This window comes from Bolinopsis microptera, chromosome 3 (genome assembly GCF_026151205.1).
Source record: "Bolinopsis microptera isolate Bmic1 chromosome 3, MBARI_Bmic_1.0, whole genome shotgun sequence".
Classification (NCBI taxonomy): Eukaryota; Metazoa; Ctenophora; class Tentaculata; order Lobata; family Bolinopsidae; genus Bolinopsis; species Bolinopsis microptera.
The window spans coordinates 14,348,297-14,374,625 of NC_087074.1; the positions used below are offsets into that span (position 1 = coordinate 14,348,297).

At 37.0% G+C, this 26,329-nt stretch overlaps 2 protein-coding genes across 4 annotated transcripts; both read right to left on the reverse strand.

The window, feature by feature from the left end:
* Window positions 1-5,489: 5,489 nt before the first annotated feature.
* LOC134812757 (solute carrier family 22 member 15-like) lies at window positions 5,490-26,238 on the reverse strand. Of its 3 annotated transcripts, XM_063820322.1 has the most exons (10): window positions 26,137-26,238; window positions 25,735-25,806; window positions 25,357-25,396; window positions 7,727-7,982; window positions 7,283-7,378; window positions 7,043-7,134; window positions 6,647-6,762; window positions 6,375-6,501; window positions 6,184-6,271; window positions 5,490-6,074 (listed from the first exon to the last, which is right to left on the reverse strand). In XM_063820322.1, the coding sequence occupies exons 1-10, from the start codon at window positions 26,227-26,229 to the stop codon at window positions 6,002-6,004; spliced, it is 1,053 nt and encodes a 350-aa protein (XP_063676392.1). In that variant the 5' UTR covers window positions 26,230-26,238; the 3' UTR covers window positions 5,490-6,001. The 3 variants fall into 3 exon arrangements, with proteins under 3 accessions (XP_063676392.1, XP_063676390.1, XP_063676391.1); XM_063820320.1 differs by lacking the exons at window positions 5,490-6,074; window positions 6,184-6,271; window positions 6,375-6,501; ... (2 more) ...; window positions 7,283-7,378; window positions 7,727-7,982 and adding an exon at window positions 9,420-11,247; XM_063820321.1 differs by lacking the exons at window positions 5,490-6,074; window positions 6,184-6,271; window positions 6,375-6,501; ... (5 more) ...; window positions 25,735-25,806; window positions 26,137-26,238 and adding exons at window positions 9,426-11,247; window positions 11,440-11,829.
* On the reverse strand, window positions 14,425-16,687 carry LOC134812758 (solute carrier family 22 member 15-like). The gene is made up of 2 exons (XM_063820324.1): window positions 16,299-16,687; window positions 14,425-16,107 (listed from the first exon to the last, which is right to left on the reverse strand). The coding sequence occupies exons 1-2, from the start codon at window positions 16,489-16,491 to the stop codon at window positions 14,681-14,683; spliced, it is 1,620 nt and encodes a 539-aa protein (XP_063676394.1). The 5' UTR covers window positions 16,492-16,687; the 3' UTR covers window positions 14,425-14,680.
* Window positions 26,239-26,329: the final 91 nt, after the last annotated feature.

The following is a 26,329-nucleotide window of genomic DNA, read 5'->3' on the forward strand; positions in this document are numbered from 1 at the left end:
AGTAACTATAGTTACCTTAACCAAGACCAGCAATTAATAATGTTCTGTGAAAATAATTGCAGCAGTTATTTTTCAAAATCAGATCAATGGTATAAGTTTTGCAAGCTCCTAGGCTTTAACTATATTTCGGAATTTATGCAAATTCCTGCACTATCTTTTTGTCAAAGCCCTGATGGTTCTTCTATGCCCAGCCTGGAATCAATTTGTGACAATGAAATAGACTGTACAAATGGTGCAGATGAAGTTGGATGTCCGGGCAGATTCTACTGCTATAACCACCTTGAAAATGTGTCCACAAGCGAAAGGACAATGTCGGTTTCACCGGATAAGAAATGCGATCAAGTTAAAGATTGCCCAAATAATATTGATGAGTGTAATATTGACTGTGACCTAGGTAACATAGCTTCTCCAAAATCCCTCATAAAATCGAACGCTCTCTCGTGTTTAAATCTCATCTTTGGATTAGCTGTTTTGATTCTGAATGTAAGGAACGGTTATAAAGCAATGAAACGCACAGCCACTAATGTTATTGCGAAAACTGATAGACTTCTTTGCATACAAATATTTGCATATGACTTTATTATGGGAATTTATCTTTGCTTCATCGTACTGGCGTCTGGCATCCCTCGTTCTCCGATATACTGGAGGCTATTGTGTACGCTCTGACTGGTGGAGGTCGAGCGTTTACTGCGATATTTTTGGGGTAATCTTCTCTTTTGCAAGTCACGGATCTCTCTTGATAGTTTCTTTGATGAGTATTGTAAGGAGCATTCAGTGCACTGTATCATTTATCAGGATTCCTTATAAAGCCATAATTTTAAGTTCCTGCATCATTTTCACCCTCAACTTGATTCATGCAATACTTCCAGTTGTAAAGCTTCCCCTAATTGAACACATCTTCAAATCGAAAATCGTCATGGAGAACATTGCCGAAAATCCCATGTTGAGCTCCTTTGATGAACAGAAGATAACAGATCTGCATAACAAATTCTTTCCAAACCGGACTACTGAGTACATTACAACGATGCTGGATGATTTGAAGCAAATAACGAGCATGCCTGAGATCTTCGACTTCAGAATGATTGGGTATTATGGGACCACGCCAATTTGCATAAGCAATATATTCAAGGATCAGGAATCTTACCGAGCTTTTAAAATTGGATATTGTACTGCCATATCTGTGCTTTTAGCTGTAGTTTCAGTATCATATATTTTAATAGTGGTGAAGCATAACAAGTCAGCAGCAATTGCAAACGACAACCAGGAAGATCATCAGCAAAACAACGACCTCCTTATCAAGGTTTGCTTGATGATCGGATCTCAACTGGTAAGCTGGGTGTCCCTAATAATAACCGCTAACTATTTCATCGGCGCTGACGGAAGTTCTGTACCAGAATATGTATTTGAAGTTTTCGCCCTGTTTGTGATGCCCATCAACAGTTTGCTTAACCCAATATTTTACAGTGATATGTATAAAATTGTCAAGCAGAAAGGTTCATATATTATTAGTGCTATTGTTAATAGAATTAACAAAAGAGTTAATCCATCTGACCAAACAGCAGAGTATGAAATGAACAATATCAATCGGCCATGAATTTAACAGACTGAGGAAAGCTGACGAATATCTGTCAATATCTCATAACATTAAGATATTATATGAATAATATGGGTCAGAATTATTGACACAAATATAGGTAAAAGCATTTAACCGCAATGACCGTAAAATGTAAAATAAACAAAATGTTACTTGTTTTTTATCAACATTTACCTTAAATAACATCAGTAATCGTGAGCTATTCATGCTGCTGATATGTATACACTATGGAGCCTTTTATCTGCTCAAGAGGGTGTATATTAGTTTTTATGTTCCGTTATATGTTAAGTACTTTTGGTTTTTATATTTGTTACTAGTATTATATTCATATATTGAGTATCTAGTTTTGGATTATATCGCGAGGCCAGCCGCTTTGACATCGGCTATCTTTATTTTTTATTTGGATTGTTGATATAAGCGGGATAAAAATGCTTTACTTCATTTCATTTCATTAGTCAGTTGTTTAATTAATTGTTTGTTATTCAATATTCATGCTGCTAATATTTATATACCTATTCAGCTGTTAAATTTTTGTTTCTTTTTATTTGCTTAAGACTAAGAGTAAAATTTAACAAAAATCAGAATAAAGAAAAAGAGAAAAAATTTGACAACATATTCAGATTTGGGATATGATAAAACTGCTGTATATCATATATTAGTTTTTATGTTCCGTTTTGTTAGTCACTATTACTAGTCAGTTGTTTTATTAATGATGTGTTATTCAATATTCATGTTGATTATGTTTATATACTATTCAGCTGGTAAATTTTTGCTCTTTTTTTTGCTTAAGAATAAAATTTAACAAAAAATCAGAATAAATAAAATGAGAAAAAAATTGTCATTGACAACGTATTCAGTAGTTTTGGGATGAGATAAAGCTGCTGACGCTGTATATTAGTTTTTATGTTCCGTTTTGTTAGTCAGTTTTTTTTGTTAATTGCGCGGCGTGAATATACGTTGTTCAACATATTATGTTGCTAATATTTATTAACCTGGGGACCCCAGGCTATTATATTTATGTTCATAATCCGAATGGAAATTTGGCGGAATGACAGGCTGTACTGAGCGCCGCCCAGTAAATATTTATATACTATTCAAGTTCAACTGTTAAATTTTTGCTCTTTTTATTTTGTATTTGCTGGAGAGTTATATAAAATTGAATAAAAAATCAGAAAAAAATTTGACAACGTACTCAGTTTTGGATATGATTATGATAAAGCTGCTGTATAATTATATTATTATTAGTTTTTATGTTCCGTTTTGTTAGTCAGTTGTTTTATCAATTGTGTTATTCAATATTTATGTTGCCAATATTTGATATTTATATACTATTCAGCTGTTAAGTTTTTGCTTTTTTTTATTTGTTTAAGAGAAAAATTTAACAAAAAATCAGAATAAAGAAAAAGAGAAAAACAAATTTGACAACGTATTCAGTTTTGGGATATGATAAAACTGCTGTATATTAGTTTTTATGTTCCGTTTTGTTAGTCAGTTGTTTTATTATTTTTGTGTTATTCAATTTGACCAAAGGCAAAACTCATAATCATGGGTAGAGTAGACCGTTGGCGTTGCCAGTGTCTCTCTTTTCCAAAAAAAGGTAATGATATTAATTTGAATAACCGTCCGCAAATGCAAATTGATACCGAGAATCATGCAATCGGTCGCTCCATTTTCCCATTATGCATTCATTCACGGCTTACGAATTGTAATACAGCTTATTGAATTTGGAAAAGAGAGACACTGGCAACGGTCCACTCTATATCTACCCATGATTATGGGTTTTGGTCAAATATTATCCCTTTTTTATTATAAATATAATGTCAGGATAATTCACTAAGTCGAAATGTAAACTCATAACTTCATTCATATTAATTTTAATAAGGAGGTAGAAGAATTCGAAATTTTACCTTTAGAAACATTTCCTTGTGTAGGCATATCTGTCGATAACTGACTGAATATGGCACTTTTTACTCATTCAATGCTCTTCACGATTGCACGGTTTGGAAAAGATAATGAGCACTTTGGAAGTGACTTTATGAGCTCTTAGTCTATGTAATAAGCGCCATGAGTTGGCACAGAATTTGTTGTCTCTGATTTTGATAAATTTGGTACCAAAAGTTGCTTCTAACTGTGAATAATGAAAATTCACCGTGTAGCACGATAACGTCGAGCTATATGTGGGCCTCCTGTGCATTACAAGAATGTACAAAGGACGAAAAATGGGTAATTTATTGGTTAAAATGCCTATAACTCCTAAAATATTGAATATTTTGAAATAATTATTACAGTATCGTAATGAGCTTAGTCAGACGCAACTTTTGGTACCAAAATTATAATATTTGAAGCACCAAATTTTTCAAAAATTTGTTCAAAATTTCACACGGGACCTTGTGTTCAGATTGAAAAATTTTGAAAATAATTTTCCTTTAAATCTTCAAATATTAGTACTAAAAGTTTCGTCTCGATGAGTTGATTACGATGCCATAATAATTATGTGATGATAACTGAAAATGTGAAAGTTATAGGCCAAAAACTAAAAATTTGCGCGAAAAATGCACGCGCGGCGAACAAGCGCCGTGCAGCATTTTTAGCGAAAATTGCTACACGGTGGATTTATTTTATTCACATTTCTAGACAAATTTTGGTACCAAATTTATCGAAATCGGAGAAAAAAAGTTCTGTGCTCGCGCTTGGCGCTTATTAAACTGACTATCTAGCTGCCGCTCTTTAGAGAGCGTTCTGCGTTATTCAGCGTTGCAGTTGCACTAATCCCATCCTAAAAGCGGGTCTCATCACTGATAATGTCGCATTAAAAATGACTGAAAAATTGTCATGCGACAATTACCTCAGCATGAGTGATGAAGTAACCAGAATGTTTTTAACTCTGGGTGTTTGTCAAGCTTCCATAAAAATGTGTTTGAATAAACGTAGGCCGTAGCCATTACATAGTAGTAGTAAATCTTTCAAAGTACGAAATATCTCTTTAAAAGAGCATCCTAGGCACCTTATAGATATCAAAACGCTTAAAAAAGAAAACAAAAAACATCAACCAACTTCTAACTTCTTCCACTCCTCCCTATCTAAAGCTAAAAATCTAAGGTCTTCGAAATCAGTCAAATTCTTAAGTCTAATATCAAGATTTCTACTAGTCAAGTCTTTTCTAATAACATCTAATAAGTTTAAACATGGTCTACCCCGTCTCCCTTCCATAAAAATATCAGAATTTATAGCAAATAACATAGAGGTGTATGCTGGTGAGTCTTCCTGTCCTCTTAAGATATGTCCTAACATTCTCCATCGAAACTTAGAGACTCTCACAGACAAGGGAGTGACATAACAACGAGCATAGAGTGCCTCATTAGAAATAACCCCAGTAGGCCATCTGATGTTGAGGATTCTTCGGAGGTGTTTGCGATGAGCAATATCAAGTTCATTCAACGAAGCTAGTGGTGCAGCCCAGGAGTTGCAGTTGTAGAGTAGAATAGAGACTACTTGTGCCTCGTAGATTTTGATCTTCCTTTGGACTGAAATCTTGCTCTTCATCCAAACTTTCTGAAATTTACTAAAGGCAACATTACCAAGGAATATTCGATTAGCCATTACATAACTACAAGAAATTCGAATCAATGATGTACAGATTTAATTTCAATTATAGTTATGATGTTTTTAATAATTTATAATCAAAGCACAAAGCTTATATTAGTTTTCTCTCTCGATGTCGATCTATTTGTACCAGGAAAAATGCTTGATTACAAAAATAGGTATTCTCAAAATATTTTTTTGTGTGGAAACGGTACGCTAGATGGTCACTGAACTGCATATGAGGTCATTTGGCTTGGACGGCACAAACCACTGTTTTGGTGTACGCCCCCTTAAAATCACATTCCAAGGCACAGAGTCAGTTTCTTACTGTGTAACATATTATCCTTCAATCAATCGTTATTATGGCATGAAAGAGGTCATATCTCTAAATTTCATTATGAAAAAGAAATTAATAAATCCAAATTTGTTAAGATAACAACATGCAAAATGAACCAGGCATATGAAAACAAAGGTGCACTTCACGTATTCCTGGTTCATTCAGCAGTAAACCGTAAAGACAAACACAGAAGTCTAAATCTAATAGTCATCTATATTCTCAACTATTAAATATTAATATATATCAATTCCCAAACAATTTAATTTCGCAGCAAATTCAAAACAGCCCAAAAATTTATGCACTCGACATTGTTCAGTAGGGTTGTATCACCATATCAGACATCACCACATTTCTTCAATGTTAATGAATCAATGGTGATATACAACAGTAAATGGTAATATGCTAAAAAACAGGTTCAAATAAAATTCGTCAGAGTCTTGCGGAGGTAATGTTCGGATTAGTAAGTTCTGGAAAAAGAAGAGGTGTCCTCAGGTGGGGGGAGGCGGTTTGGTGAATTGTATCATACCCAATCCGACTCCCTTGTTAATATGTTGCATATATCTGGGAAAGTGAATCATCAGGGAATTTTATAATAAAATAAAATAAAATAAAAAATAAAGAATAAATCACATCGCATCATTTATTTATCAAAGCTCTATTAGCTGTTTACCTGCTTTTCTCATACTCATTTTCCATAGAATTAACAGCTTCAGATGAGCGTAACACGCTCTCATCAGACTTTTTATAATCCTTTAAATCTGAAAAAAAAATGTTATAGGAAATATGAGATAAACAGCACAGTGTAATTCGACAAGAGTTTAATCTACAATTGTATCTAAACCTTAAATTGCTAAGACTTACTGTCAGCAGTAACATCCCTAACTCCCATGAGTTTCAGAAACTTGGCTGTTTGCTCCCCTGTTTCGTCGTTTTTAAGGCATCCTGTTCCCCAGGCACCTTTCTGACTTGAAGTTGATCCCTCTCCATCCTACGTTTAATTATTATTAATTATGAGATTCACATCTAAGAAAACACAAAGTGTCATGTCTCTGATTTAAAATTAAATTTCGACATTTCCCGTTATTTTGAATCTAAAAACACGTTTGAAACCATCCACTTATCATTTTAATGACCTCTTTTTTGCCCCAAAGCAATTTCCTCTTTTCTCGTTGAGCGGCCAGCTGCTTTGCGATGGTGTTGTCAAATGAAGTTGGAAGAGTTGAATCTGTCTTAACATCCTTCAGAGACTCTGAGAAAATAGAGGCATACAAAAACTCCGATGAGTGATCATTTTTAAATTAATATAGTTACTAATTTATTATTTAGTAATCATTGAACTATTTCCGTTTGATATTCGTTTAATTTCTTTAGTCATGATTTAAAATATTCTGTGATCGAAATAGGGATTCAAGGTTCAGATAATAATCCAACATTATTAATTCTTTAATAACTTTGTGACTGTAGTAAAATAATAATTAAAGGTGGGGAAAAGCTAAAAATTAATCTGGAGAACATTATATTGTTCTGACCTGCGCTAACTTTGCCCCAATCTCTGCTATCCCCATATTTTTTTCTTCTATATTCTTCAAATTCTCGGTCTTTTGCCTCCTGGCTGGCCGACCTATATAATAAAGTATTGATTATTATTTATATAATAACAGCAACCATTACAATGAATATGAAAGCATACTTTAGTGCTATTTTACGAATTCATTTCAATCGTATCACACGCATTTATGAATAATGAGCCTAGGAATAATGCGACCCACCTGTGCCTAAAGTCTGTGCGATGGTCTCTACCGCGGTAACCTCTGCCTCTAAAGTCTCTGCCACCACGGTTGTCTCTACGTTTGTAGTCACGTGATCTGGAAAGTAATTTGCTTATAGGTCATACATAAATAATAATATGCGGTCGGGTTGGTCATGTTTTGTAAGGATATAACTAGATTTACTAGAGTATATTATCTAGCCTAGTATAATAATACGACATGGAGCTGACACGTGACAGGACCGCCTATAACTCATGCGCTTTCTGTAGCTTATGTTGTGCTCCAGAAGGACTGAGGATAAGATAAGACAAATCATTGATCGGTAGGCACGGAAACTGTAAATACTGAATAGGTAAATTTAACTGTATACGAGTAGACATTACAGAGAAGACATCTCAAACCTCCAATGTTAGCGACACCCTCCCCAAAATGTATAAATCTCACCTCTCGTGATCACGGCCTGATCTATCGTCCCTTTTATGGTGCGTGTGGTCCATTCTCCTCTTATCTTCCCGGTCTCGAGATCTGGCACTCTTATATTTGTCATCTCTTGACTTGTCGCCCCGGTTCCTGTCGTCACGTGACAAGTTGTCAGACGAGCGGACCCCATGGTTCCTATTAGCTCGTGATTCATCAGAAGAGCTGGTTCTATCGACGTGTTTGTCTTTGTTCTTTTCATCAGAATTACCGTCTGATTTCCCTGTGAATAAAATGTTGTAGAATCAGTGATTGTACGGACAGTGCAGTGGACACAGAAAACGTGATTAATAATGAGATCAACAAATTATCACTCTGTGTTCCACAATAACGTCTCTAGGGCTACCAAATTTCAGATAACATTGTAGATACGAGCTTTTAAAACTTCAGTAATTCGATGGAGATAATTCAAGGCTAAAAAACGTGGATGTTTAGTGTTTACGCTCCTCATTTAATTGAAGAAGTTAGGAACATAATTATTGGAATATTGCCAAATAAGGTGAGTTCTTGTTTAACCTAGTAGATTAATTTTAGAATAAAATCCATGCCCTCTAGACCCTAGCTAAACGGCACGTGACGCGTCACGTGATCAATAACGAGATGCGTGACAGGGCGAATTTTAGAGCTCAACCTCGTGGGAGGAAGAGTGCCATTAGATGCCAGAAGAAAAGTTGTACTTTTGTGAGAACTTTTTGCCTACATCACGAATTTAATATAACTCAACCCGCAAGAGTTGAAGATATTTTCACAATTTATGGGATTTTCAGATCACGTACTCGGCGTTATATACGAGATGCGCTATGTGCCGACCAGCTATAACAGAGACTCACGCAACAACGAGATATGCGTCAACGTAATCCAAATGCACGAAACTTAAACAATTTTACTATCAATTTGGCGAGAACCTCGCGAATTAGTCATAATTAAGATTTAAGGATAACCCTGGCCCTGACTTCAAGCAAAGATGAATGTTTTCATTAATTTCTGTCAACAATTTCGACGGTCCATGATAATGGATCTATAATTTAATTTTAATCATGTGTAATCCTGTGTAATCCATTAAGTGACGCGTTACATACCGTCTAGTTAAGGTCTCATAATTATACCAAGACTTCAGAGACCACCTCAGTGCTGAAGCTAAGCCTTTTCACCAATACAGGTTTCTCTTGACAGACATCTAAGTTATTAGCTGAGTAGGATACGTTACATTATTTTAGGGGAATCTACCTTTCTAAGGTCGCATTCATTGTATGAATTTACTGTTTGAAAGGTTATACCTGAACCTCTACTCTCGCTTTTGATCTTGGATATATTTAGTGTTCCACTGTTGTGTTTTAATCAGTAATTTATCGACTCTATTCATGATTGGTAAAGTCGGGAGTTTTAGGTCTACCCTTCACCAAATTTTCTTTTATTTAAAGTTTGTCTCATCCGAAAATATTAATATTTGACCAATTCATGGCCTAGAAGCTATCAAATTTTATGCGTATGCCAAAATTTAAATATGGGCAGTTCTTCGATAAAAATTCAGCCTTTTTTGTCCAATTAGGTTAAAAATTATAGGTATTATACCCAACAAGTGAGCAATTTCACTCTTGAGTTTCAATTTAATGTTTGGGTGCTTCATCACTGTTTAAGAACACAAGTAAAAAGAGTGAATAAATGGCGACAGAAATTGTCAAATAAGTAATATAAACTATAAAGTATATTATTACAGAAACACCATAATATGCATACTTTGTTTGTACTGACAGTTAAAAGATACAAAATTCTAAAATGAACTCCTTAGTGGCTGGCTGTTCACCTAAAATTGTCAGTTGTTATAAAAAATATTCTGAATCAGAATATGACAACGAATATGATTTTCCAAATTAAAACTGTTGAGTCCTGTCATGTTCTACTTAGTGAAACCTTTTTACACCGGGCATCTTGGGGAAGCAAAAAGTGCAAGGTATGAAAAACGTATCTGTATTCTGTACTCTGTAGCCTCACAGCTGATAACCTGTCAAGTGGCACGGCATAGAGAGATTTGACACTCGTAGAAAATTTACATATTATATCCTAGATTTTGTACTTGTAGTCCCTTCTTCTTTCCTCGACATCTTGTCCAGTGAGAGGTATCCGCTCGTTTCCAGTCTCGACCAGCAGAAATGATCCCAGCATACAAAGGACCGAAATAAAAGCTAGGCCCCCGAGAGGTACCGCTTTGTGAGTGATGGGTGCCAAATTGTTGAATATGAACGGACCTATGAAGGAGCCAACTCTGGAAATACCAGAACAAATACTGAACACAAGACCTCTGTGTGTTGTTGGTGCTATTTCTCCAGTCCAGAGAAACAGCCCCGCGTATGCTCCGGTAACAAATATGACTCCGATCAAACAGCTGACACTTTCCATTGTCCAGCCACTTCCAAATTCCACGTTTGGAATCGCTATGAGGTAAGTCAGAGCAGCCCCGAGAAACATGACTACCATGGCCCTTCTTCTTCCCAGCCAGCCTGTAAAAGAGACGCACGTTAAAGAAGATATTGCTTCTCCCACACCAGCCATAATGTACCCTGAGTATATATCTGGCAATATCTCTCCCCAACCAAAACTGAAACCACAATAAAACATAGCAACAGATGGCCACAGGGCCATGAGTATTATCGTTTCAAGTCGAAGACTCGGGTACCGAATAAATTCGGTCAGTTGCTGCTTGAAATTATGGTTTCTATCTTTAGCCTTTCCGACGTCTATAATTTGGATGTTTTCTAGATCCAAGTCTATGCTGTTCAATTTTGCTAAGGTTTTGAAGACTTTCTTGGCTGCGTTCACATCATTTTTTATCAAAAAGAATCTGGGCGATTCTGGGCAGATAAAGATTTGTAATGCTATGAGCCACATCATTATTGACGTTGCTAAAAACATGTTGTTCCAGCTTTTTATGAAGTAGCCGATTCCTACTGCAATGAAGTAACCAAATGAAGCCAAACACCCTGACCAACCGTTCGTGATGTTCCTATGCTTGGATGGAATAAGCTCCGCTGTGAGAATGTACATCCCATCGGAAGCTAAAATATTACCAACGCCAATGAAAAACCTAATTGCTAAGAGTAATTTGTAGTCATGACAAAATGTCCCCAATAGATGTGAAGAAGCTCCGATGAAGATGCCAATCATGGCTGTCTTTTTTCTTCCAATATTATCGTACAAGTAACCACCTAGAATAAACCCCAACAATCCTCCAGCAAACAAAATTGACGATAACAGGGTTTTCCGTGCCTTTCGGGATCCGACATCGCAGTACAAATCAAACTCCACAGAAAATGAGGTATGCTCAAGACTCCATTCTATGTCCGAAGGTCCAAAAATTAGCTCTTCTTTGCCACTTACTTCTTCCGTGATTTTGCAAGGAAATTTTTGAAGTAATGATGGATTAACTCTTGTCAATTCAAGACACTTTTCGGATTTGCATTTCCAAATATCGTCGGGGGTTGGGTCAATACCTGAAAAAGTATTTGCAAATTAGCAAAATTAGCTAAAATAAATACACACCATCTTCATTTTAGTACTAGAATGTAGATGAAAATACATAAAATTGCAGCACGTTTTGAATTTCTTCCCGATCTTGTACTTTTTGATTTATATCATACATAATGATCTGCGATCAGGCTTTTAAGTTATGTTATTCCAATCACCTGCGAATGCAGTTAAATAAATGTTTACGGTTTGTCCCGTCCATATCAACATCAGTGACATTATCAGAGCTGTATACTTCCAACTCCGGTTTCGGGTCAACTCCTCTAGCAAATCATCACTACTGACCGGTCCTTTATCTGCTTCCGGCAGGCTGGATTCATTAGTTGAGTGAACCTTATTTTCCACGATCATCCTCACAACTAATGCTACCTTCTGTGTTATTCTTTGGTTTTTTACTGATCTTCAAAAATGCAAAGGTAATTCAGACGTATACGATTTAAACTACAACGACTAGCAACGTTTAAATAAAGCTAAACTGGTAAGAAAAGGGTGCGCTTTGTAGCGGCAAGGAGATCGCAAAATAACCTATTGAGTATTGATGAGCACAGCTGAATGAGATCTGCGTATTGGTTCAAATTGAATGTTGGACTAGAAACAAACTAAACCCCATGACCAGTTCTTATAGAGGCTTCATACTTTGACTTTTAAATATATATAATTCGGTGCAATATGATACCAAAATTATTTCGCAAAGATTAAGTTAAACACAAATCAGCCGACTAGATGGCGGTCTGAAAGTGATCACGTGATATTCGAAAGCTTCACTGTGTTTAGAATTAGTGTTACAAAGAGCTTCCTGGAATACTCCTGTTTTTATTAAAGCGAAATACCCGATGGTATCTTAAGCCAAAACGTTAAATATAATCATCACACTGTAAGATAATGGTATGTGAGTAATTATAGACGTTATTAAACGGAATTAAATTTAATTTCGTTATATTAAATTCTGTCAATGCACAAAGTACCATCTTTAGATATAAACTCTTGAAGTATTTGCGGTTCTGACAAATGAAACGAACGTTTTAACTGTTCGAATATTGACTTTGCAGGTGTAGTGAGTGTACATAATATGGAGAAAATATAAAGTTAAAAAATACAACTCTTCCGTCATATCAAAACCATAACAGCATGCTTTTTTTCACGCTCCAATAATTTGAAACGCTCCAATAATTTGAAACCGGAGTCTGTTATCTCTCAAAATCAGCCAAAACTTTAAAAATATTTTAAAAGCAGTTTTCTGTCCTTTTCTGAACCATGTCTCTATATAGGTTAGGGTTAGGGTTAGGGTTAGGCCGGTTAGGGTTAGGGTTAGGGTTACGGTTAAAGTACCATCTTTAGATATAAACACTTAAAGTATTTGGGGTTCTGACAAATGAAACTAATGTTCAAACTGATCGAATATTGACTATGCAGGTGGCCCCACGAAAACCTCACCGAACCTCCACGCGGTGTGGGGTGGGTGGCTCGAACGGGAGGTGCATGGGTGTTTCTAACCTATGCAAAGGAAGGAACTAGCTATCTCTACAAAAAAGGAAGGCTCTAATAGCCTCTACTAAACTTAGAACCGCAGCATAACCGCTCTTCCCACAGGCAAATAATACCTTCCAGGAAACTAACACGCTCACAGGCTTCCACGTCTCGCGTGCCCTAGGATTTGGTTTTGTATCGGATACTCAAAACAACGATAGAGGAGCCACTGGGAGACTTTGGGACCGGAAACTGATCGGTCCCAAATCCAGGTGTGAAGATCCCGTGTGAAAAGGCCTAGCTAAGCAATTTGGCAATAGAGATCATTTTCAAACACAGTTTCAAGAACGATTAAAATGATACGATTTTAAATGCATGTTAGGGCCTGCAAGCAGCTCTTGCGAAATAAACTTGTAGTTCGAAAAGGGATGCATAATGCATTCTATCGAAAAACTGCTTCCAGAATTGAAATCTAGCAATGTGAAATGAAAAATCCAGAAAGATTTTTTTGTACCAATTTAATGGTGAGAGGAAAAGTCCTGCAAGTTTTGAAAAATATGCTTATAGTAATAGGTCTCACTCTCAAAGAGGGTGCAACATGCAATGGGGAGAAACTGGAGCAAATTTTGGAAAATTTGTTTTAAGGAATGAATTCTAGCAATTATGTTATGCAAATTTGGACTACAAGGGGCAAACTGTGTCCTGTTAATTTAATCCCACGGCATTAAAGAGTAATCAGTAATGTTATCTGAATTTTATAATCGCTAGGCTTCTGAACTTCTGATGAATCCTGACACCAAGCTTTAATTCAGGGTAATTCACACATCGAAACTTTAAATTTTATCAAATTACTGATGTCCTAATAAGTAATATTACGTCTGTTATTTCATCGGATTACGATGTTATTTTATCAAAATCAGCTACCCGTTTAATATCAGAATATGTAATATAAATTAACAGATTTCTGGTTCATGCCAGCTGGATTGTGTCCTGCTAATTTACTTGAAAATACTGAACACAGCATAGAAGAGTAACTAGCAATGTTATCTGAATTTTATAATCGCTAGGTTCCTGAACTTCTGATGAATCCTGACATGTAATATCGGAATATGTAATATAAATTATCAGATTTCTGGTTCATGCCAGCTCACAGCTGGATTGTGTCCTGCTAATTTACTTGAAGATACTGAACACGACACAGAAGCGTAACTAGCAATGTTTTCTGAATTTTATAAATCGGCAACTATCGTGCAGTTTGACTGCAGTTAGACAGGATAGGCCAAATGAGGCCAAAAGGTTTGCCCCTTTTAGCCCCTTTTCCAGATTTTAGGGGAGGGGGGGAGGGGGGGGGGGGTCGCCCACCTTCCCGGTGCCCCCCTCTTCCTACACTCCTGAGTTGTACATAGAAGGCCATGACCTCCCCTGAAAGTCCCTGTCTCTCCGTCGTTAACCCGGCGGGGTTGCACCAGGGGCGGTGGTAACAGAACTTCAAGACTCCCGGAGTCTGTCGTCGATATCTATGTTTAATATATTTTAAATGGTATATAATTTGGGAGTCTCTCTCTCCAGCAGCAGGAGTTGGGGAAATGGGGACGTGTTGTGAAAGCCACCGTAAGGAAGGCTTACTGTCGACGCCGACCAATCAGAAGAAGACTTTGCAGGTAAGTGTACAATGTACATATGAAGAAAATATAAAGTTTTAAAAAATACAACTCTTCTTCTTATCAAAACCATAACAGCATGCTCAATTTCACGTTCGAATAATTTGAAACTGGAGTCTGTTATCTCTCAAAATCAGAAAAGCTTAAAAATGGTTTAAAAGCAGTTTTCAGTCCTAATATGAAGGTCTCTATGATGTTATCTTCGTTATAATGGTAGGTAGAGTGTCGTTGCGGGGGAGTCCTGCCATGGTCTACTATACAGGGTACAATCTTAAATCTTGTACTTGTAGCCCTTTCTTCTTTCCTCGACATCTTGTCCAGTGAGAGGTATTCGCTCGTTTCCAGTCTCGACCAGCAGAAATGATCCCACCATACAAAGAACCGAGATAAAAGCTAGGCCCCCAAGAGGTACCGCTTTGTGAGTGATGGGTGCCAAATTGTTGAATATGAACGGACCTATGAAGGAGCCAAATCTCGAAATGCCACAACAACTGCTGAACACAATACCCCTATGTGTTGTAGGTGCTATTTCTCCAGTCCAAAGAAACAGCCCTGAGTAAGCCCCGGACACAAATGTAATTCCGTACAAACAGCTGACGCTCTCCAGATTCCAGCCCCTTCCAAATTCCACGTCTGGAATCGCTATGAGGTAAGTCAGAGCAGCCCCTAGAAACATGACTATCATTGCCCTTCTTCTTCCCAGCCAGCCTATTAAACAAACGCACATAAAATAAGCAATCAGTTCTCCCACACCAGCCATAATGTACCCTGTGTATCTATCTGGTAGTATTTCTCCCCAACCAAAGTTGAAGCCGAAGTAGAACATCGCAACGGATGGCCAAAGGAACATCAGAATTATCGTTTCGAGACGAAGACTTGGGTACCGAATAAATTCGATCAGTTGCTGCCTGGCATTATGGTCTCTATCTTTAGCCTTTCCGACATCTGCTATTTCGATGTTTTCCAGATCAAGGTTCATCTTGTTCAATTTTGCCAAAGCTTTCAAGACTTTCTTGGCTGCTTCTACATCATTTTTTATCAAAAAGAATCTTGGCGATTCTGGGCAGATAAGGGTTTGTAATGTTATAAGCACCAACATCACGGACGTTGCTAAAAACATGTTGTTCCAGCTTTTAATAAAGTAGCCGATTCCTACTGCAATGGGGTAACCAAATGCCCACAAACATCCTGCCCAACCATTTATAATGTTCCTATGTTTTGATGGAACAAGCTCTGCTGTGAGAAGGTACATGCCATTTGTTGACAAAAGACTACCAATGCCAAGGAAGTACCTGATTGCCAAGAGTAAGGAGTAGTTGTGACAAAATTTCCCTATTAAAAGTGAGGAGGCCCCGATGAACATGCCAATCATTGCTGTCTTCTTTCTCCCAATTTTATCGGGCAAGTAGCCACCAAGAATTAATCCTGATAATCCTCCAGCGAAGAAAATTGATGTTAACAAGGTCTTTCGTGCTTTTCGGGATCCAACATCGCAGTACAAGTCAAAATCAGCAGAAAATGAGGTATGTTCAAGACTCCATTCTATGTCAGAAGGTCCAAGAATCAGTTCTTCTTTGCCATCTTCTTCTTTGGTGATTTTGCAAGGAAATTTGTGTATTAATGATGGATTGGCTCTTGTCAAATTATAGCACTTTTCGGATTTGCATTTCCAAATGTCGTCGGGGGTTGGATCAATACCTGGATCAAAATTTGCAAGTTAGTAAAATTAGATCATCTTCAGTAAATTTAAGTAGTTCAATAAATAAAAGTGATGCATACAAGAAAACATAGCACGATTTTTATCAATTTATGATCTTGTACGTTTCGACCTATATGATACATCATAATCTGTGATTAGTCTTGCAAGTTATTTCAGCTGCAAAAATCACCTGCGAATGCAGTTATATAATGAATAGAAGGCCCTCCCATCCATACCAACATCAGTGACATTATCAGAGCTGTGTACTTCCAACTCCGGTTTCGGGTCAACTCCTCTAGCAAATCATCACTACTGACCGGTCCTTTATCTGCTTCCGGCAGGCTGGATTCTATAGTTGAATGAGCCTTATTTTCCACGATCATCTTCACAAGTACTTCAAACTTCTGAGATATTTTCTGTTCTGTAACTGAACCTTATATACGTAGATCAATAAATTCTCCAAAGGTTGTTCAGTACATGGACAATTTAAAAACTGAAACGATACACAACGACGAATAAAATCGAACTTGGTATGACAAAATATTCAACAAGGAATGGATATTTAACGAGGAGCACATATCTAACGAGGAGTTTGTAGCACCGAAAAGGTCACATGATAAATTATAAATGAAATATGATTCAGTGAGGTACAACATTATAAATGAGCACGGCTCATCTTACACTGCTGAATGTTGCATAATGGTTACAAGGGTCAGAATGGTTACAAGGGTCAGAACACGGTCAGAAGAATAAAAGTAAAATTCATGTAGGCCTTGTACTTTGTAGGGTCACTAATAAAGTCTGTGCCAACTTGATTCTAATTTTATATATTAAAGGTGAATGTCTATAATGGGGTACTCCGTACTAGGTCCCAAAATGTGGACCCCAGTATATATATAATAAGTGAAAGGCTTAGTTGAGGTTCACAAACTTCAGATTGTGCATTGGTGACTTAAGGGGGGGGGCCAATGGGTATTTTTTTGTGAAACTTGATTTCGAGATAGCAATTGACCAACAAACTAAGACCAGTGACCGAACTTTTGAGGGGGTCCCGGACCCCAACCGCCAAACGGTGCGCGCAGGGCAGCCACGCCCATATTTGGTCCAAATTAGGCCCAATTTAGCCAAATACCCTGAACATGCCCAAAACCAAGGTTTATGGTGCTCTACTTGTAGCTAGTGGTCTCCTGAACTCGTATATGAAATTTCATCAAGATTGGACAAAAAATGACTGAGTTATGAGCCAAAAACCATATGCCCATATTTGGGCATACGCACCAAATTTGGTAGATTTCGTCCCATAAATTAGTCAAATGTCAATATTTTTGAATGAAACTTACTTTATATGAAAGGTAAGCCTAAACTACATATTATCTGTAAGTTATAGCTTTATATCTGTTTAAATGTGGATACTAAGGCGAAAAAACCACAAAAAATGAACTAAATTGCCCATATCTCGGTTCGCGATATTTGCGGAATTGATCTCATTAAAATTGTAACAACTCAATCAGTTTTCAAAATTTTTGCATGAAATTTTCGGAATCGACTCGAAATCGCATTTCCACCTTATTTTAAATACGGATTTTTGATTTAGGCCTCCAAAAAAATTTGGCGGCCAAATTCTGAATTTTTGTGAGATAATTTTGGAATTTGGCCGCCAAATTTTTTTGGAGGCCTAAATCAAAAATCCGTATTTAAAATAAGGTGGAAATGCAATTTCGAGTCGATTTCGAAAATTTCATGCAAAAATTTTGAAAACTGATTGAGTTGTTACAATTTTAATGAGATCAATTCCGCAAATATCGCGAACCGAGATATGGGCAATTTAATTCATTTTTTGTGGCTTTTTCGCCTTAGTATCCACATTTAAACAGATATAAAGCTATAACTTACAGATAATATGTAGTTTAGGCTTACCTTTCATATAAAGTAAGTTTCATTCAAAAATATTGATATTTGACCAATTTATGGGCCGAAATCTACCAAATTTGGTGCGTATGCCCAAATATGGGCATATGGTTTTTGGCTCATAACTCAGTCATTTTTCGTCCAATCTTGATGAAATTTCATATACGAGTTCAGGAGACCACTAGCTACAAGTAGAGCACCATAAACCTTGGTTTTGGGCATGTTCAGGGTATTTGGCTAAATTGGGCCTAATTTGGACCAAATATGGGCGTGGCTGCCCTGCGCGCACCGTTTGGCGGTTGGGGTCCGGGACCCCCTCAAAAGTTCGGTCACTGGTCTTAGTTTGTTGGTCAACTACTATCTCGAAATCAAGTTTCACAAAAAAATATCCATTGGCCCCCCCCCCCTTAAGAGGGCATACCCCAAAACAGTGGTTTGTGCCGTCCAGACCAAATGACCTCATAGGCAGTTCAGTGACCTTCTAGCGCACCGTTTCCACACCAAAAAAAAAGATTTTGAGAATTCCCATTTTTGTAATCGAGCATTTCCTGGTTAAGAGTGCAATTTTCGGAAAAAATTATTTTGTGGTTGAGACGCTATAAGTTAATTATTTCTTGCGGTATCGGGTTGAAATTTTGCTCGCCGTTTATTCACATCTATGTCAAGGTGTGTGTAAAATCTTGATATCGTATCTAAAATGGCTGGTGTGTTATGAATTTTTAAAGTCAAAAAGCTAAAATTGTCCTTTTTAGGCTTATTTTAACAAAAAGTCAGTCAGGGAAGATCGGATAATTTGATGCTTGACATCAAATTGTTCTCTGAATTCTGGCGCAGTTTTTGATGCCCTCAAATGTGATTTTTTGGCTTTGCAGATAAAAAATCACATTTTCTCCCATAACTTCAAAGGGAAGCATTTTAGGGTGTTTTGCTGTTCATAACTCATATATAAATGTGCTAGTTGCGGTTATTTTGCACCCTTCAAAAAGTCACTAGCACATTCCTATCAAAATTTTAGAAAAATCAGTAAATATTAAAAACGAAAAATGTGGCTAAATTTGTTGTTTGGCTTTGAGGTCCAATAGATCAGAAGGTGAATGAGTAAAAACATTTTTGAGGGCATCAAAAACTGCGCCAGAATTCAGAGAACAATTTGATGTCATGCATCAAATAATCCGATCTTCCCTGACTGACTTTTTGTTAAAATAAGCCTGAAAAGGACAATTTTAGCTTTTTGACTTTAAAAATTCATAACACACCAGCCTTTTTAGATACGATATCAAGATTTTACACACACCTTGACATAGATGTGAATAAGCGGCGAGCAAAATTTCAACTCGATACCGCAAGAAATCATTAACTTATAGCGTCTCAACCACAAAAAAATTTTTTCCGAAAATTGCACTCTTAACCAGGAAATGCTCGATTACAAAAATGGGAATTCTCAAAATCATTTTTTTTTGGTGTGGAAACGGTGCGCTAGAAGGTCACTGAACTGCCTATGAGGTCTGCCTATGAGAGAAAATGTGATTTTTTGGCTTTGCAGATAAAAAATCACATTTTCTCCCATAACTTCAAAGGGAAGCATTTTAGGGTGTTTTGTTGTTCATAACTCATAGATAAATGTGCTAGTTGCGGTTATTTTGCACCCTTCAAAAAGTCACTAGCACATTCCTATCAAAATTTTAGAAAAATCAGTAAATATTAAAAACGAAAAATGTGGCTAAATTTGTTGATTGGCTTTGAGGTCCAATAGATCAGAAGGTGAATGAGTAAAAACATTTTTGCGGGCATCAAAAACTGCGCCAGAATTCAGAGAACAATTTGATGTCAAGCATCAAATAATCCGATCTTCCCTGACTGACATTTTGTTAAAATAAGCCTAAAAAGGACAATTTTAGCTTTTTGACTTTAAAAATTCATAACACACCAGCCTTTTTAGATACGATATCAAGATTTTACACACACCTTGACATAGATGTGAATAAACGGCGAGCAAAATTTCAACTCGATACCGCAAGAAATGATTAACTTATAGCGTCTCGACCAACAATTTTTTCCGAAAATTGCACTCTTAACCAGGAAATGCTCGATTACAAAAATGGGAATTCTCAAAATCATTTTTTTTGGTGTGGAAACGGTGCGCTAGAAGGTCACTGAACTGCCTATGAGGTCATTTGGTCTGGACAGATTTGGGCTATGCCCCCTTAAACTAGTTTTATGCATGCAACTGTTATCTTCCCTCAACATGATCCGGAACAGAGATTAAAGTTGACATGCATCAACAAGATAAATACACCAAACACGTTCATTCATAAGGAACAACAACGTCATATGTTATAATTCGAGCGTGCTAAATCACTCTATACTCGATATTTGAGATTTTTTAAAAGGGTTGGAACCAACTTGAATCGATTTATTTTCGGACGCTCATTCCGAATCACCCCCCATGACATAGGGTTAAAATGCTCCCCTGGCGAGATATTGGCGAAAAACTGTCTCGATCACGTGATATGACCGTATAAGGAAGTTGGTCTAATATCTCGTTAGGGTACATGCTTTTGTTAGAGATTGGGTTAGGGTTGGGATCAGATTAGAGTGTAAGGGTTTCGAAAAGTCGATCAGGGCCAGCTAGAGAACGGGTTAAAAAAGTCACGTGACAGTCGAGTGTAGAGTGATAATCATCATCCATTACAATTGCAAATTTATTAAATATTGTTATCTGATAACACCATTTAAGTTTCCGACGATACCTGCAAATATTTGTGGGTATTTTGAGGGAGAGGTGACATATATTCCATCGCAAATTTAAAGCAATAATGAGATCTAAATTTCAAAATTTTGATCTCAAAATTTTGTATTCTAAACTTTGGAAATATTTAAATGAAAATGCGGATCTCGCGAAAGGATGAAAAAATTGGTATTGAACGATTGATTGGGGAGTTCACCTTTCTAAGTCCGATTCGGACTAGTCTGTTTTAGAAATGTCTTCAGTTATTTTTAAATCCAGGATGTAGACTTTTATTTCAATTTACGGTTAAATAGATGTGGATACTGGTGGGGAGGTGAAACACATTTGTTTACTTTAATAGTGAGCACATGTTCGGCGGGTTGAGGAGGTGAAACACATTTGTTTACATTTTTAGGGTAAGCACATGTTCGGCGGGTTGAAGAGGTGATACACATTTTGTATTATAGAAGGCTTGTAACACTTGTAACGCTTTCTTGTTACCCCCCTTTGAAGGCCCCGAATTATTTTCTGAACGAAACCTCAAAATTAACCGAGAAATCGACCTTCTTATTAACTCATTTTGATGACTGTTTCTGACCTAAAATTGCACGAAAAATCGATTTAGCTAGGTTTCAGAACCTATAAACACTTCCTTATCCCTCAAAATTGATGTTTTATAGTTGATACGAGCAACAAGCAACATATGTTTTGATCCTTCGGTTCTACTCATGACCTAGGCAGTTAAGCTGAACCCGACAGATCGAGGCAATCCTCACCTTATAACTGATCAAGCTGGTACTAACACAATTTTCAGATATAAATGTTCTTTGCGATACGTTTATTGCAGCTTTGCAACTTGAGTGAAGACCATGCAGAGTACGAAAACACACAGCAGGTAAGCAACTCACTTTTGGTGACTGTTCCTCACGAACATTCTGATCCTGTAACATATGAACAGGGAGATCGTCTCCTTAACAAATCGTACAGGTACTATCACAATTTCCAGAGCACAGCATGATAACAAAGTCAAAAGAAACACAATGAAGGTAGGTTACGAACACCACAATATAACAATCATACTAACAACTGAATTAAATTTATTCTGACGACGGGCAGCCCTGATGTTCTCCGTGATCCTCAACGAGCGACCACTTGTAATAGAGGTGTTATGTCACGTGACACCGATCCGTCCAATTACAAACAGGACGAGTCAGCAGACGGATATTATATCTTCTGTTTACCTTTCTTATCTGTATTTGACCCTTTGTTCACATTGTTTTCTCTACCACAGCTTGGAAATTTTAAGGTGCTCCTATCTGCACCTCAGTACACACGCCATGATTACGTCATGCAGAACTAGAAATTGTGTAATCCGTGATCGTTATAATGTAACCGTGACCACAGCCCATGGCCATGTACAATGCAAACTGTTGGGGGGGGGGGGGGGGGGGGGGGGGGGGGGGGGGGGGGGGGGGGATTGTAGGAACTTATCGTCCAGTCATGAACAGAATATTAACATAATTTTTTTAGATATTTAAGTAGACCTGGTCATTTTTAAAAAATCACTGTCAACCTCCCTTAAAAAAACAGGGTTCAAGTTGACAATGAAGTTGGGCACACACAAATGCGATGTCGCTCAGATAAAGCAACATCTTCGCCACAACTTTGTTTCCCAAAACTTACACTTATAATGGCTGTAACATTTGGCGCCCGACTCAATGTTGGACGGAGCTTCAATTGGGACCTGTGGATTGTAGGAACTTTCAATTACTACAGCTGCAATAACAAAATTAAATTTTGAACATCACAATTCGCACCCGCCGTAATTGTACTGCTGTAGAGAACACCAATTCACTGGTCACGTTCAAAGCGAAATATTGTGTCAACTTATTTGCTGTGACTTTCATAAGTTAAGCAAAGGAGCACTCATGGATATATGCATTATTCCTTTGATTCCAGTTGGTGTAAACTTAAAGCACAGTTCATCATTTGGAATCTCACTCAGTTCATAATCGCGACCTCATATTAGAATAAATGTTTTTAATAATACTAATCTCCGCAATTGAACAATTAAACCGAAACATGCTATAACTAAACAAAGTTAATGTTCCGTTCATGATTGAACGGTTAGCATCACAGTCAGTTGGAGGAGCGACCAACACACTATCAAGATCGGTTGTTTATCTTAACCCCCCCCCCCCCCCCCCCCCCCCCAACAGTTTGTTGTATTGTACGTGGGCAATGGGCACGGTTATATAAGTACAACAATCACACTATTTCAAGTTCATGACTTTATCATGGCGTGTTTACCGCGGTGTAGATATTGCACGCGGACCTTGCCGAGCCGAGATGTGGTAGATATAACAATGTGAACAGAGGGTCAAATAAAGATAAGGAAAGTAAACACACGATATCGATCTGCTCACTCTTCCTGTTTGTAATTGGACGGATCGGTGTCACGTGACATAACACCTCTATTACAAGTGGTCGCTCGTTGAGGATCACGGAGAACATCAGGGCTGCCCGTCGTCAGAATAAATTTAATTCAGTTGTTAGTATGATTGTTATATTGTGGTGTTCGTAACCTACCTTCATTGTGTTTCTTTTGACTTTGTTATCATGCTGTGCTCTGGAAATTGTGATAGTACCTGTACGATTTGTTAAGGAGACGATCTCCCTGTTCATATGTTACAGGATCAGAATGTTCGTGAGGAACAGTCACCAAAAGTGAGTTGCTTACCTGCTGTGTGTTTTCGTACTCTGCATGGTCTTCACTCAAGTTGCAAAGCTGCAATAAACGTATCGCAAAGAACATTTATATCTGAAAATTGTGTTAGTACCAGCTTGATCAGTTATAAGGTGAGGATTGCCTCGATCTGTCGGGTTCAGCTTAACTGCCTAGGTCATGAGTAGAACCGAAGGATCAAAACATATGTTGCTTGTTGCTCGTATCAACTATAAAACATCAATTTTGAGGGATAAGGAAGTGTTTATAGGTTCTGAAACCTAGCTAAATCGATTTTTCGTGCAATTTTAGGTCAGAAACAGTCATCAAAATGAGTTAATAAGAAGGTCGATTTCTCGGTTAATTTTGAGGTTTCGTTCAGAAAATAATTCGGGGCCTTCAAAGGGGGGTAACAAGAAAGCGTTACAAGTGTTACAAGCCTTCTATAATACAAAATGTGTATCACCTCTTCAACCCGCCGAACATGTGCTTACCCTAAAAATGTAAACAAATGTGTTTCACCTCCTCAACCCGCCGAACATGTGCTCACTATTAAAGTAAACAAATGTGTTTCACCTCCCCACCAGTATCCACATCTATTAATCTAAGATATAAATGATGAGTTTGAATGTAAGATTAGGCTTTTTCAGTATACCATGATTAAATTTCGTTTAATAAAGTCTATAATTTTTCACGGATTTAACAATACTAGCAGATTGCCCGGAGCCTCTTCGAAAATCACACTAAAGAAGTGTTGTTAGAACTACGAAAACTAGAAGAACCTTACAAAATGTTTCTGGACTTTGTACGTCCTCCAGATCGAATAAAAACACGCAAGCAATTAAATCTACAAGAAGAACTTGTTACTTAAACCATGACAATTAACTTATCTGCAATTTTATAAAACCACTGACTGAATGTAACACTGTAACTTGCCAAAAAATATGCGGGTATTAAATATTGAATGAATTTAAATTGTGACAGAATTTTCTACCAACACATTCATTTTTTTGGTTTTACACTTTCATATTTTTCTATGATAATTGTAAATTTGTCAGATGATTTAAGATACTTATTTTGATTGGGGACCGCACTGGTTTTTGGTACACCGGCAAATTTTTACAAAAATCATATGATACATAATTATAAGTATAGACAGTTTTTGGGTTTTCCAAATAGTTTCTGATTATTCTGATTTGCGACAAATGATATTGCACTGTTAGGATAAACGACGTTTCAAAGTAACAACTTCTTATTCATGCTCAAATTATTTGTTATATAGTAGTGTTGAAAGTATTAAAATGATTTAAGATACTTATAATTATAAGTCATAACAATATAATTTTATCTAACATAAGTGAAAATGAGAGTTGAAAATTATGAGTTATGACGTAACCTTTATCGTTTATTCTTTTTAAGAAAACCAACTTTAAAATTAAAACTTGCATATCATGATTTATTTATTTACTAGATTTATTTATTTACTAGATAGTTAATAGTAAGTTAATATGTCTAGTCCTGTCGTGTATATCAAAATTTGCACCTTTAGTCCTTTCTCCGTTCCACGACATCTTGTCCAGTTAAATAAAAATTTAGCATAAACTACATATTCTCTGCTGTTTGAAGCTCAATATGTGTGGAAATGTGGATACAAAATCCAAAAAAGGACAAAACATGCACCCAATTATATCAATATATTCACCATGGTATTATGTGAACAATACATTTTGCCTCGGTGTAAATATTTCACCAAGTAGATTCTCACCATTGTAGACACTTAAAAAAACGAAACTCCCGTATAAATGACTATACCAGTCCCCCCGCCCCCCCCCCCCCCCCCCCCCCCCCCCCCCACATATCAATAAAATATAAAATTCTTATTTATACCTGCTGAATTTTCACTGCTTCGATCCGCGTGTTTGTCCTCCTGAAATTGAGCATCTATCAATGATCATAGATCGAGAAGTTGTCAACTGATCGAAATGACGCGACTTGCGTGCAAGATTGGTCTACGCGGCGACGTGCGTGCATGATCGACGATCGATCGATGCGACGTCGCGTATATACGTGCGCGCATGGTCGGAGTTGTTTTTGTCGGATATGTACGATGACAAAGATGTACCGCGCGTTACGACGTATGCGCTTCAAAACTGTGACTGAATAAAAGTGCCAATAAATTTAATACCGATTCATGCGTGCGCAACGTAACTTTAAAAAGCGCTTTATTACAAATAACAAAAGAACAACAAATTATGTTCGGCTCACTTGTTCTTTAGATTTATCAGGACAAACAGATTCCTTGCTCAGCTTATGTAGTTTTTCATTTCCGTTCTCCGACTGTAGTTAAAAATGTGATTAGTCACCAGGTTATGTTAAAAAATATCAACTGGAATATTTGGCCAAAATCAGTCAACAAAATTGTCTTGGCGAAGATTCAACAAATTTAATTGGCTTACCTAAATGATGGTGAGAGTACTGGCTTACCTCTTGATCTATTTATCGTTTGAATAATATCACCGACTGGTATAGGCTCGAAACATAAAAATAATATTTGCGTGAATTTAAAGTAAAGTCAATTTTAAGTTGATCGAATTTTATAAGCTAAATTCCAAAATTCGCTTCTGCATGGCCTTAATAAAAAGCTACAGATGATAAGTATGTAATTACCTGTGTTTTAGATGCACTCGGAGTTTCTGTATCATCTGGATCCGAAGGGTCACTCTCATAGTTATAATTGGATAACAGTCCCAAACCCGACATGGAACAATCCTTAAAAAGAGTTTTCATCAAAAAAAAGTTATTATTACTACGTTACTGTAATAATTCTATACTGCATACTAATGCAAAATTAAGACGGATG

Bases quoted from the DNA above. Each gene is read 5' to 3' on its own strand.
- LOC134812757 (XM_063820320.1), bottom strand. From the start codon at position 26,229: ATGTCGGGTTTGGGACTGTTATCCAATTATAACTATGAGAGTGACCCT. The intron at 25,397-25,734 runs GTGAGCCGAACA...GCTCAATTTCAG, and splicing joins CTGATAAATCTAAAGAACAA to GAGGACAAACACGCGGATCG. The intron at 11,248-25,356 runs GTATAAATAAGA...ATACTTTTTCAG, and splicing joins AAGCAGTGAAAATTCAGCAG to GTATTGACCCAACCCCCGAC.
- LOC134812758 (XM_063820324.1), bottom strand. From the start codon at position 16,491: ATGATCGTGGAAAATAAGGCTCATTCAACTATAGAATCCAGCCTGCCG. The intron at 16,108-16,298 runs GTGATTTTTGCA...ATTTTGATCCAG, and splicing joins TTATATAACTGCATTCGCAG to GTATTGATCCAACCCCCGAC.